We start from the raw sequence: 14533 nt of genomic DNA, 5'->3' as shown, positions 1-14533 counted from the left end.
TGGCATTAGTGCTGAGGTGGGGTGCCAAATGCTTGCTTGCTAGACTGCCTGCTCCCTCCCTCGTCTTGGTCTTTCTGATGAATAAGGCAAAAAAGAAAGGGGATGTTGAAGCATTGCTGACAGGAGACTGAACAGCTCCTGGAGGGAAAGGAGAGGAGCAAGATTGAGAGAAGGGCAATGGCTGGCTGGTTGTCATCGCCACTGTCACTCAGTTGCTTAGTGTGACTCCTCCCAACAGTGGAGCGGCCATGCAACAGGCAATGTGCAAGCTCAGCCAGCCAGCCTTGGCTGCTGTCATGTGGCCACTTCGCTCTGGGGAGGAGGTGGGCTGCTCAGCCTTCAAGCTTTCATGCCTTCGCAGACCCCCTGAGAAGACATTGAGGACCCTGGGGTCCCCAGACCACAAGTTAAGAACCACTGCACTAGATTATTAATAAAAAGGCATGGCTACTTCCTTAATGGGGAAAGTAGCTAAAACACTTTTTGCAAATCCAAAAACATAAGACTCAATGGCTTTGTTAGTCCCATCCGGAGACCTTATGAATCAATAGGACTTGGTGAATCAACACTTATATAACTTCCGTACATGTTATACAGATTCCATCTAGTGAAGACTAACAATTGGATTTAAGACAGAGACTTGATTTTTAGAAATATTTATTCTCACAAGAACAGATACACACTTAGAACAGAAGAGAAAAGCAGCATCAATAGTAAAGAAATCCCCTAGCATGTGGACCAAGATATTAGTATTAACAGGCCTCATAAAAATATAAAGGTGAAGATTGGGGAAATTACCATTTGGCTGGTATTGGGTTGGTATTAATGACCACGAAGGTGAAGATGTATAGTTTTTTTTTTTTGGGGGGGGGAGACACAGGAGAGTCTGAAACTACCTAAGAGGCAGTTGAGTTGAAGGACTTCACAGGCCTGTGGGCCAGGCATGAGAAAAATTGTGAGGGCACAGAGTACCGCTGGTAGATTTAATTACAAATTCAAGACTGGGGGAAAGTCTGTACCACAATTAGCTATAAATATATATAAAAAAAGTCCATTCATATGGATGATGATGGGGAGCCTGAATGGACACTTGGCTATATTACGGATCCCAGAGCCCCCATAGTTTCATTAAAAATCGAACTTGGAGGGCCTTTTGTAACACTTTGCCTAAGATTAAGGAAAGATACATTCTGTCATGGACTGCCCTGGGCCTGACTTAGAAGCACAATCAGAGGACTCTGAAGAAATGGAGGAGGCTGAGACAGAGGCAGATCTAAGGCTGCTTGAGTCAGCAGTCCTAGAGCAGGCTCAGGATGCTGAAAGGGAAAAACAGACTCTGTGTACTCTAGGCTGCAGGTACTAGGATGTGTGGAGATAAGGCAGGTCAAGGTGTCCTTGGAGGAAGTCTTCCAGGCTAGAAGCCAAGAGGAGAGCTAATAAGTTTCAGTTGAGAGAAGCAGAGGCCTTTTAAAAGACCTCCAGCTGCAAGAGATTCTTTGCAGTCAACAACCAATCTTGCAGCTTTGTTTTTTCTGTATTCCTTACTCTTGAATTCAAGTTATCTGACCTGTGGACTTGCCTTGTGACTATGCTCTTGCCTCTGCCCTTTGCTGTGACCAACTGACTGGTATTGTGTGACCCTTGGACTGGACTCTTTCATGGTAAAAGATATTCAAAGAGGAGGTTTACCAGTCAGCATGCTGTCAAAATGTGCTTGGTAACTTACATCCCTAGATCATGGTTACTAACTCACCCCACCATTATGAATGAAGACCAATGCTGGCTGAGACTATGTTGGTAGTTTCTCTAATGTATAATATACATTATGGGACCCTGTGTGATTTTCATTGCTATCCAGAGCTGTGAGGGTAAAAAACAAAGAATATGTTACAACCTCCCAGATTTTTTAAATTTGCTACAGGAAAAATATTTTTTAAAGCATGTAGTATTGTGAATGAATGCAATACGCAGTTGTTGAAAACATATTTTAAAATAAAGAGGAGGAGGAAAGAACCCATCCCCCAGAAAACCTATTAGAACAGAACATTGGAAGTGATATTGGCATCTTGAGGATTCCCATCTGCACCAGCTGTACAACCTATTTTCCCTCTGCACTTGATAGTCAAATTTTAGGCTCAAAGCACAGCAAGTCAGGTTATTCAAGAGTGATTCCTATATTCCCAAAAGAAAGCATGGCTCCTGTTCCAAGCCACATGTGTGTTGAAGAAAGCAGTTCTTAGAGTGGTTTATCCTTTCTTTCTTTCTTTCTTTCTTTCTTTCTTTCTTTCTTTCTTTCTTTCTTTCAGACGCAATAGGGAATCCTGTAGAAATTTTGGCAGCTGACCTAAACTGTGGTTTGGAACTGGTCCCATTCCAGGTCTCTGCCAAACATTTTAGATAGGTTTTTTGCTTTAAAAAAAGCCTTTCTTTTCATGTTGGCATTTTATTTTACTGTACCATATGAGTTAAGGATTTTTTTAGTATTGATATGGTTTGTCATTATAATGGGGTTTCTATATACTGAGTTGTTTGATGGCTGGCAAAACATAGGCAAAGCTTTGGAGTAAGATGGGATTCGAAACAGAAAATATTGTGAAGTCAAACCTCTCTTTAGTTTGTTTTTCTTGTGGATTAGTTGATGTAAACTTTATTTCCCTAACAAGGTGAATTTCAAATAACTAGTTTGTGATAGGTAAAAGAGATTATTTCCAATAAAAACAGAAATATTACATATCTCTTGGCCATTGTCTTTAACAAAGATAGTTTGTTTCCTTTCTTTAATCGTAGTGTCACAGGCCCAAAGCACAAGGGCAAAAAAGAGCAGCTTTTGGCCACTTTGGCGGTGTGGCACACAGACGACGCATGCCCCTGGGTTGGCCAGATGTTGCTCCAGGGCCAGCGAAGGCAGCCTAAAGCTGCCGGAAAAAGGAGCGCAGAAAAAGCTCTTCTTTCTGGCAGCCCATTTGGGACTGCAGTGGAGGCCTTGTTTTCTGAGCTGGCTGTGTGGTCTCCACAGTCCCTGACCGATTGGGGGCCGATTGGGGCTGGGGCTGCCAGTCTGCTTCACCCCACAATCCACCACACAAAGAAATGACACAGAGTGGGGGTTTCTAGATCTCTCTATCTATAAAGTTAAATCATAGGGATTTTCCTTGATTTTATAGCCTTGTAAAGGGGTTTCAAAGAAACTGAGTTTTTAAAGCTACCCCTTAACCTTTTCCTCTCGCCTTCTTTTTTTTTTAAGTGGGAGCATCATGGTGTAGTGGTTTGAGCATTGGACTAGGACTCTGGAGACCTGGGTTTGAATTCTGGCTCAGCCAAGTAATCCTATTCAGTAACCTTGGGCATGTTACACTCTCTGAGCCTCAGAGAAAGGCAAAGGCACACCCCCTCTGAAGAAACTTGCCAAGATAACCCCATGATAGGTTTGCCTTAGGGTCACCATAAGTCAGAAATGACTTGAAGGCACACAACAACAAAAATAAACCTGAGTGTACTATTGGATCAATGCTTTCCCATAAGAAAAGGCAGTACACAGAATTAAGGGCAAGGTTTAGCACCTATCCAATTGTACCTTTGAGCATACACCTTCCTTTCATTTAAAGATGTTGTACACCATCTATAAAATTTGGTTTGGGCTGCAGTCCAGCAGTTTGGAAAACAGCCTGATTTGATTCAGACCAATTAAAAAGTTATGCAGTTGGGCTTGGATTAGAATTATCATTCAGAAATTCAGATTTTTCTGGCATCCTATAACACACTTCTAAGAGTGTTGTATGTCTTCGAATCATTTCTGATTTACAGTAACCCTAAAATGGGATTTTCTTGGCAGAATTTGTTCAGAGGGAGTTTGCCCTTGCCTTCTTCTGAGGTTAAGAGAATGTGACTTCTCTGGTGGGTTTCCAGGCTGAGCGAGGATTCATACCCTGGTCTCCCAGTGTCCTAGTCAAACACTCAAACCACTACACCATACTGGCTCTGAGTTTGGGATTTACTCTGCACAAAATTGTCTTGTAAGAGATTTTTACACAACAAGCAGCATTTTCTGCAATTTTTTGCAGAAATAAGATTTTTTAAAAAATGCCGTGCAGAAGATATTACGATTGAAGATTAATTCTGTGCAAAATTCACACTTCATTTGTACATAAAACAGCATTTGTGCAGACAATGTTTTATGTGCAAAATCCCACAAAAATCATGTGTGAATTTTGCATAGAATAATCTCAAAACTGTGAAGTATTGGGCAGTACAGAATTCTTCTCGTCAAGTTTTCCCAACCCCCGAGAATCACGTTTTCCAACCATTTTTAAATACTTTTGAACAAAGTTTCCATTCCCAGCAAACATTTTCCTAGGTTCTGCAGTCTGTACCAAAACACTTTTGGTACCCTTGCTCTTGGGAGAAAAAAGTGAGTGACAACCATTGCACATTGGATGAATCCTGCACATATATCACTCCAGTATTTATCTGCCAATAACATTGATGATTGGAAAGCTCTAATAAAACTATTCACTATAGGGAATATAGATTCGTTTTATACTACCTTCTCTCCTTTCCACATTTTCCAAACCTGTTTTATTCTTGATAGTACAGCTAAGACATAAATGTATTAATTTCTGCAGACACACTGTTTGTGTCACTCTTCCTCTGAATCCAAAGTATGAATGAATCTTCTGGTATTAATGAATCTTCTGGAGTGTTTAAATTTGTACTTAACTTGCTTTGATTCAAATATATTACCTGAATCTATCCAAATCAGATTTGGGATTTAGAGAAGTGTTTGAACCTGAAGCACGCCCTATTTTTTGTCATATAAGTGGATGACTGTTGTTTCCTTCGATAGGGAAGGAAAACTGCTGTACAGTGGGATGAATGAGTTGCAAACCTTGCTTCTGCCTTACTAAATGAGTAGTCCAGATATGCATAGTTCTTGCAGTGCACCGATCTCTCCCACCTACCTTGCATCTTATATTATTATTATTATTATTATTATTATTATTATTATTATACATTTTTTCTAGTTTTACATAATAGGCAAGCCTTTTATGCCTTATATGTGGCAATGTTATTATGCATCAGCTTCATTTCTTCTACAAATCCTATTCCATTTTTCTACTACAGACAACATCCCACAGAATCTCCCAGGAAATTCTCTCACATGTTGTTGCTGTTGTATGACTTCAAGTCCTTTCTGACTTATGGTTGGATTGTTGATTTCTCTTCTTTGTAAAGTGCTATGTAAAGCCTATGGCACTATACAAATAAATGTAATTTTAAAAATGGGGGAAGCGTCTCATTACAATGTTCAGACTGTGTTGTGTGCCTTCAAGTCATTCCTGACTTACGGTGACCTATCATGAGGTTTTCTTGGCATGATTTCTTCAGAGGAGGTTTGCCATTGCTTTCCCCTGGGGCTGAGAGAGTATGACTTGCCCAAGGTCACCCAGTGGGTTTCATAGCTGAATAGGTATTCAAACCCTGGTCTCCAGAGTTGTAGTCCAACACTCAAACCACAACACCATCCTGGCTCTCTATAAAATGAATGGCAGCTTATCTGGTAACTCTGCATGTATAGTTTCCATTAACGTCAGAGAGATTTGCACAGGAGAACATCCTTGTGCCCTATGATTTTTTAAGAAATTCCTACCCATTCTCTAATATATGTGCTCTTTCCTTTTGTTTATGCACAAGAACTGAATTTAAAACAACACAGATGTGAACGTATAAACCATCTGTTTAAAATAACTGTGGTACATGACTATAATTACATATTATTTATTATGAATCTTGGGGTCCTATCATGGATCTTGCCTGACCTGTAAGCTTATGATTTATAAAATGGTTTATGTATTTATGAGCAATATGTCTCTTTTGTACTTACTTTCTAATGCCAAAAGTCTTTTTGAAAACAAAAGACAGAGAAAATCCTCTTTTACTTGCCTTAGAAGATGTTGGCTTCTGAATATTGAAATCTGAAAGGTCTTTCTTTCTTTCTTTCTAGTAGTGTTAGAAGTGTATCAGTGAACTTTCAACAGCTTCTGAAACGCATTACTAATAACATAAGGAAGCACAGACTTTTCTTTACATTTGTATCTTTTGCTTCATGTTAATTGTCAAGTCACTTGTTGACTTATGGTGATCACATGCATTTCATAGGGTTTTCTCAGACAAGAAATACTCAGAGGTGGTTGTGCCAGTTCCTTCGTCTGAAATATAGCCCTACAGCTCCTGGTATTCATTGGCCTGTCCAAGTACTAACCAGCTTAGCTCTCAAGATAAAATGGCATTGGATGCTTTTAGAGTATCTAGGTCCTGTTGTTGTTGCTGTTGGTTGTTGTTGTTGCTGTTGTTGTTATATGTCTTCAACCCATTTCTGTCTTATAGCAGTTCTAAGGGGACCCTATCATGGGACTGAGAGGGTGTGACCCACCCAAGATCATCCAGCAGGTTTCCATGACTGAGCAAGGAATCAAATCCCAGTCTCTAGAATCCTAGTCCTACGCTTTTACCACTGCACCATGCACCATTTCTTTTTTGGGGGGATTTTTAGTCCTTTAGCTTGGTCTAATTGCTCCCCCCTTTCTCTGTCCTCCTAAAACAGGGGGAACTGAGAAGACAGATTTATCTAGTCTAATGATACATGTTGAGAGTGAATTTTGGGAGATGGAGAAATATAAATGAAAAGAATTGTTCCTTGTTTGATGAGGTTTTGTCTTTTTATACTTACAGTCTTCAAAGACTGCCTTTTACAGCACAAGGCTACAATAGACAAAACAATGATTTACCAACCCTGCATAATCTGAGAGGGCAACAGAAAAAAGTAGGGTGGGAGACTGATAGGCAGAGAAACCTCCTTTTCCTCCACATCAAGTTTTACTGTTCATGACATTTCTGAAGATACAGCCTACATGGTATGAATCACGTTAGACCATAACACTTTTCAAAGGATATTCTGGAATGGTTTAAGGGTCATATCTAGCTGGAGCAGAAAGCAGGCACAAATCCAAAGGTTTCTGCAGAATTACACATGCTTGTTTTAAGAGATGAATATTCAGCAGATCTTTTGAAGTTCAGAATGGGTAATGTAATATCTTCCTTGAGCCAACTGTGTGTTGGCAGAGAATCATGCAAGTTTTCAACCTGTATAGACTTCTTCATCAGGCAGACTAGAAAGGGAGAGGGGTTTTAGCTTTTAGGCAGTGTTATAAACCAATGCTTGATTGCATTTGGAGCCTTGCCAAGTCTTTTTGGCTGGATAAAGATAGTAAAATTGTACTTTTTATTAATTCTGTAATGTTATAGGCAGGTTTTTGAGACACATAGGAATGGCTGGTGGCTTCCCAGTGATGTCTAGTGGCGTTTGTGTCAATGGAACTCTGCGGTTTCATCCAAACTTTAAAGGAGTTGTCTAAGGTGCCAAACTCTATCTTCCAAATATGCTCAACGCCTTGGTAGTTCCTTTAAGGTTTAGATTAATGCCAGAATGAATTCAGTGTTCCACTGACATAGAAGTCACATCACTTAGGAAGCCACAAGACATTTTTGTGTGTCTCAGAAGCTTGCTGAGGAAGGGTAGACTTTGGATTGGCTCACTGCGGTGAGATCTGGGTGGTAGTAGCTGGCCAACCCAGGGGCAGATTCGCTAAGGAAATGTGCCTCCAGGAAAAAATGGGAAGAAGGAGAACAAGGTAAGGAGGTGTGAAGTAGGAAAATAAGACAAAGAAGAGACAGCAGAATTTACAGATATTTAAGGTTTGGGGTTGTTTTTTTACAAATTAAGTTCAGGTCTGGGTCAAGATATCTTGCTGCCTGAGTCAAAGAACAAGATGTTACCCCCTGCGCATACTGAAACCACCTGAATTGGTAGCTCAAGTGGTAATTCAGCAAAGGTGCTATTGCTGCATTACATTGCTCAGAGTAATCTCACCCCTGCCCACATGCATTACCTGCATGAATCCAAGGAAAATTTCAAAGAGAAACACACCCAGAGGGAAAAAGAGGAAAGGGTGGGGGACTGGGCACAGTGAGACCTCTGTAGCAACTAATAGAGTTTGTCTTAATGTTCAAAAGAGGTTTTGTATTTTGTTTTGTTTTTTAGAAAAAAGCTGTAAAGAAGGGAAGAGACATTCCTCAAAGATGTTTTGGCCAATGGAAGAAATGAAGTAGAGTCAGGGGGGAAATGATAAAATGGAAATATAAGATTAAATCAATAGTTAAAAAGGTACCTCACCCAATGGGAACAAAAGCCAACATGGGGTAATTCTCAGAGAAGAAAAATGATAGCATAACTTCCCAGCTAATAATAATAATTATTGTTAATAAAACAATAAAATTTTGTTGGAAATTGGCTGGGATATTTGCTAGATGGAACTTACTTGCAGGTAGATATTATAGATGCATTTTATCATGTAGAGGGGTATGTGAATTAATTATACATTTAATGTTGTATGTAATCAGTTCTGCTTCCAACCAATTGTGCCCAAAAAGAAGCAGCCAAATAATTTTCCTTAATAAATGTTGTTAGGAAGTAGTCAAATTGATCTATATGATAGATATGCATTAATGCCAAAGGCACAGATCCCTCTGTATAAGAGATTATACTTTTGTGTGTGTTTACAGCTTTGTTTTAGGTACTAATGAGGTATTAGCCACAATTGAACAAATGCTCTTAACATGTATTTATTTTCTACAATTTAATCTTGAGTGTTTCAAAGAGTGGGCCTCTGAAGTTTGCTATGGATTTTCCTGCCTGTGGCAATATCTCTCCTCCACACTTTCTGAGGAGTATATTTGCTGGAGTATAGTATCAAGTGAGAAAAGCAGCATTAGCCCTTATGACTTGGGGTCTGTACAGACTGCTTAAAGTGCCAGTGTGGGGGCGGTATGGGAACGTGGCATTTGGACGATGCACAACTGCCCGCCCAACCACATGGTGGGTGGCGTCATGGCGCTCCTTTGGTGTGGCGTTTATACGCACATGCTGAAAGGAGTGCCAAAATGTGTTGTCTCCACATCAAGGGTGTTTTTTTCCAGTTCTAAAAGGAGCTGCATTTTGCTATTTCTTTTAAAGCCGTCAAAGCGCCGAATAGGGGCCATGGCGTGTGGTTGCCACGGCCCTATGTGGTGCTGAAAGGAGCCCCAGTAGAGACAGTTTTCTCATTGTATGCAGTGCCTGCGCTAAGCCAATTCAGAAATATGAAGAGGCTGTATAGAAGAACAACTGTGCAGCCCAGATTTATGGCTAAGTGTTTGCAACTGTATAGTAGAGTAAAGCAGCCAGAAGAACACATGAGTGAATCATTTTGACAACAGACACTATTCTGACAGCAGCTGATCTTCTGTTTGAGAACTCAAATTCTTCCTGCTCATACATTATACTCATTGCAGTTGAAATAATTGCAGATTTGGCTTGGTGAGGAGATAATGAATCATGTTTTATAACATAACAGACATGGACTGCTGAAGGAATAAGACACAACGTGGTATTTTTCCCTTAACCCCCCCCCCCAGAGACACATGTACAGTAAAAATGTTGAGTTATCCTTTAGAAGTACCTTGTCCCAGGCCATAGAAAACAAAAACAAAAAAAGATCAGAGCCTCTTCATTACATAGTTTTATGATTCACATTCTTCTTTCCCCTTTGATTCTCCCCACTATTGGACATCTCTAATTAGGCTATATGATCTGCTGTGGTGGACAGTGGCATCTGGGCTTTTCTGTGACATGATAAACCAAACCAGTAATTATAGATGAGGATTACTGGAGAGTGAAGCCCTGTATGCTGTGTTTAAGGAAGGAATTCCAGTAGTAAAATTTTATTTCTCAAAGTAAATGGTGCAGAAGTTAGGCTAGAGTAGCAGAGGGAGTTGCCACAGCTCTTTCCCCTTCTCCTTGCAGAATTGCTACCATCATTTGTCTTTGTCACTGGCTTTTAGTTAATGGTAATAAACCTATTCATATGAAGGACATTTACAGAGTGCTTAAATGTAAAAGGCACAATTCAAAAGGAAGCCCATTTAAATGAGATAATGGGCTTGCTGAGATCTACTGATAAACCAGAGCTGTGAAATAAACTGCAGCTAGCCTCATCAGGCACAGGGAGCCACCATGCCATAGTGGTCTGAGCATTGGACAGTGGCTCTGGAGGCCAAGGTTGGAAACTACACATGCAGAGCTACCAGAGAAGCTGCCATTTATTTTATGGAGAGCCAGAATGGTATAGTGGTTTGAGTGTTGGACTATGACTCTGGAGGCCAGGATCAAATCTCTGTCAGGGGAAGGTAATGACAAACTTCTTGTGAACAAATCTTGCCAAGAAAATCCCATGGTAGGTTCACCTCAGGGTTGCTATAAGTTGGGAATGACCTAAAGGCACACAGCACACAGCCCGAAGCACAGTCTGAACACTGTAGTGAGATGCTAGGAATGGCCCTGGACAAACTGGCAAAAAGCACCAGCCTGTGAGCGGAGTCAGGGCTGAGCATCCCCACGCTCAACGCCCTAACACTGCCGCCAGGGCACCATTTTGACGCGTGCCAGTCCACACGGTGCATGCCATGATGATGTATCTCTGGTGCCGCGTCCAAATGGTGCAGTGCCAAAGGGACGTCATCACGCCTTCGAGGGCAAAAAAGGAGTCAGTTTTCCCGGCTCCTTTGTGTGCTCTTTGGAGGCTGGATCAGTGCCACAGCATGTGGTTGTCGCAGCACCGACCCAGCTAGTAAAGAGGTGGCTGCAGACCATTCCTAAAGGGTGGTATGTGAAGCCCCAATGTTGGTTTCTCTCTTAAATTAACCACTGTTTGCTGTGTTTTCTTAGCCCTGTCAAATGGTGATTAATCAAACAAAATAGCTTCAAATCTTGGTTTATGAAGCTTTCTTGTTTGAGCTGACCCCAGTTCAGATTACAGAGAGGAGACAAACTCCATGTGCTCTAAGATGGCCAACTATTTATTCAGTGTTTAAAATCAACTCTGTTGATTGCAAGATCGGCAGGTTGGCAGTTCGAGGCCCTAATGCTGCATGATGGGGTGAGCTCCCATCACTAGTCCCAGCTTCTGCCAACCTAGCAGTTTGAAAGCATGTAAATGCAAGTAAATAAATAGGTACCACTTCGGTGGGAAGGTAAACAGCAGTCTTTGCAAGCATGCTGGCGACATGATCACAGAGTAGTCTCTGACAATGCTGGCTCTTCAGTTTAGTAATGGAGATGAGCACCTTCCCCTATGATCGGACTTGTCAACAGGGAATACTTTACCTTACCTTTAAAGACACAGGGACCTTTATGTCTATGGTCCTGTAATTTGGAGAATGTTTACAACTCCACTGATTTCTCTCAAAGGCCCCTGAAGAAGGCTTAGTTTGGCTGAAACATGTTGGGCTTTTTACACACCGAATAAACACTGAATAAACAGTTGACCATCTTGGAAGCACGTGGAGCTTGTCTCCTCTCTGTTTGCTGCTTGGCAACATGCTTTCAGTTCCTTACCTACCCAATTCAGATTAGCCACCATTAGGGCTTGAAGGACATCCTTAACTGTAATTATGTAAAACAGAAAGCAAAAGCTGTGCAAGATGTGAGGAAAGCATATAAGCCTTGTTCTCCTGATGTTATACCACAAGTTAGCATTATGTCCCCCACCATTCTCCATTGATAGGAATTGCAGTCCAACAGTAGGGTTACACACTCCTCAGCCATGATTTAGACAACATTTATCCCACCCTTCAAAATATTGTGCCCAATATTGATTGGATTAGTCTTAATTTGCAGTTTTATTTTGTGAGTATCTTTGTGTATTTTAAATGGAGTTCACTGAGGCCATCTTTGTCTTTATTTTGGTTGGAAATTTAGACTTGCATTTTTTACAAAACCAACTGCAATACTCAGACCTGTAGAGCAGCCATGGCTAAATATTTTTGTTCACACAAGGAAGTCCTTGGCCAGGTATTCTAAAAGCTCCAGCTACAGTTTACACAAATATTATCCTTTCTAAAATATACCAGAAAGTAACATTAGCATGAAACGAGTCACATGTTTCCTTTGGCAGAACTTTATCTGGGTTCAGTCTCCTTTTAAGATTTGCCGCTGATCTCCCTTTCTCCCCAATTTTTCAGTTCCCCTCAGCTGCAGATATGCCACAAGGGAGAAACTGTGTCTGATTGTATGAAAGGGTAATAATGCCCTCTCTGTATTACAAATATCTCTTGTCAAGCAGAGGGAAAATTTCCAAATCTGACTTCATAGTACACTTTCTTACTAGCACAAAACGGAGACTGATATTACATTTTTCTTTCTACCTTTCCCCCTCACAGAACAAGGAAGTGACATGCAAACGAGAGAAATGTCCAGTACTTTCAAAGGATTGTGCTCTGGTCATTAAGCAGCGGGGAACATGTTGTGAGCGGTGCAAAGGTGCAGTGGTTTCCATATTTCATCTTGCATTTTTCTTAAAATTAATGTTACTGTGTCTAAACTATACACCATGTTTACCTATGTAACCTCTCTCAGCCCTTAGACATGGATATGGATGTTGGTGTCAATAGCAAAATCCACCAAGTTCTCTGTTAACTAGAGTTTCTTAACCAGCTTCAGATCTTGGTTTCAAAAACTGATTAAGCAGCCAGACTGGTTACTTTTAACCTTAATTATCATCTAATATTCTTTACAGCTTCTTCATTATATTCAGGTACACTCATGTATTCTTCCACTGTGATTAAGATCAAGTTGAAAAGTTTCAAGGAAGGGGGATGTGATCCTGCCGCCTAATCCTGACCTCTTTGCTAAAGTTAAGACATCCCAATGTAATATCTCCACCAGCATTTTGAGTTTACATACAATGACCATGCTAAGCATCCTCTCAAAAGTGACTTGTCCATGGAAAATCTTTTTTTTATCCTGGCCATGATGAGAACTCTGGCAGGAGTTTCTGACCTTGGATCCCCAGTTGTGGGTGGATTACAAGAGGATGAAGGAAAGTTTCAGTTGGTTGGTCAGAATTTTTATATGGGGAGGGCAATGCCCTCATTTTGCTGCCAACCCTGGTAGTTGCACCCCTGATGGGAGTGATTTGTCGAGTAGTTTGCTTCATCAGGGAGAGTCTGCAGTGATAAAGGATGTAAAAAGGAAAGGCGGGAGGAGGAAAACAATGTAATAAAAACACTATTGGGGAGGGGAATATTTGAGAGTGGAAAGGGATGATACACTTATTTATTTATTTGCTGACATTTTTGGCCAGGCATATTTAACAGTAGTCAAGTAATAGGTGGTCAGCTGGCAAGATTTGACTGATGAATGGACTGGCATCCTGATCTTCTGTCTTCTCCCACACAGCCAAGTAAATGAATCACATTGTGCCATTATGCCCTGCTAAACTGCACTCTGTGAAATGGCCTGCTAAATTAATGTTAATCCTCAACTAAATTCACTGAACATTTGAAGTACAGGACTACACTTGGCATATAGAAGCAAGAATGTGTATTTAAAAAAGAAAAAAAAACAGAGAAAGTAAGATGGTACACATTAAATCTAATAATTATGTTATAGTTATACACAAATATGCAAAACACATATTCACAGTAATAATAACAATGTGATTATCTGTAGACATTGTAATCTTTTCCATAAACAACATAAATATATTTGAGAATAACATGGATTACAGTACAATCTCATGTTCTATGGCCTTGTTGTTAACATATTATTCTAAGCATTGCTGTTTTTGCAATCTTTTTTTATTGTAATCTGACAAATCATTTCATTTAATTAATTGAATCATTTGTCAGATGTGCTAAATCTCTGTAGAATTATTAAGAGGTGGCTGAAAAGTACTCCATACAAGAATATAGTAACTTAAGAAGAGGGAACACTAAGATGTGGTGTTACTGGGGTACTCCAAACACCACATCTATTGGAAATATAATACCAATATAATATAATAATACCAGTGTATTCTGAACTTCAGAAAAGCAAAATGTACAGTATTGAGGACAAAATAGAAGTACTGAATACATATTTTGACTGGGTGCAGGAAAGCACTTGATGGATGATTTATTTATGCATTTTTTTAACATGTATCTTTGGTTTTATGAATGCATCCTGCTAAACCAACCAAATTATGCAAAATGTTCACTTTAAACAATGCCTTTTTAGATTATTTTAATATTAAACATCTCACTAATTCATTAAATAATATATAGAGAGATCTTGTAGCACCTTTGAGGCTAACTGAAATCAAGAAGTTGGCAGCATGAGCTTTCATAGACTTCAGTCTACTTCCTTAGATGCATTTAATGGAGTGGAAACCAGGGCCATTGGCATCTGAGGAAGTAGACTGAAGTCTACAAAAGCTCATGCTGCCAACTTCTTTATTTCAATTACCAGTAGTCTCAAAGGTGCTACAAGATCTCTCTATATACTGATTCTGCAGACTAACATGGCTATATCTTTGAATTCTACCATTATATGGTATGTTAGTGATCAGGTGCTTTATAGTTTCAACTTAGTTAATAGTTCATTTATTTATTTAAAATACTG

General features: G+C 40.0%; 1 protein-coding gene across 1 annotated transcript in view; it reads left to right on the top strand.

The window, feature by feature from the left end:
* BMPER (BMP binding endothelial regulator) overlaps window positions 1-14533 on the top strand; it is a 231281-nt gene that overhangs the window by 29025 nt on the left and 187723 nt on the right. The window contains exon 3 of the mRNA XM_089532445.1: window positions 12313-12412. Within this exon, the coding sequence (XP_089388571.1) occupies window positions 12313-12412 (100 nt within the window). The remainder of the gene's footprint in view (window positions 1-12312; window positions 12413-14533) is intronic.

The sequence above is a fragment of the Sceloporus occidentalis genome, unplaced genomic scaffold (assembly GCF_023333645.1).
Source record: "Sceloporus occidentalis isolate IW3139 unplaced genomic scaffold, rSceOcc1.0.p SCAF_7, whole genome shotgun sequence".
NCBI classification, from domain to species: Eukaryota; Metazoa; Chordata; class Lepidosauria; order Squamata; family Phrynosomatidae; genus Sceloporus; species Sceloporus occidentalis.
The sequence above is the reverse complement of the archived record's forward strand: the minus strand, read 5'-3'. Positions and strand labels throughout refer to the sequence as shown.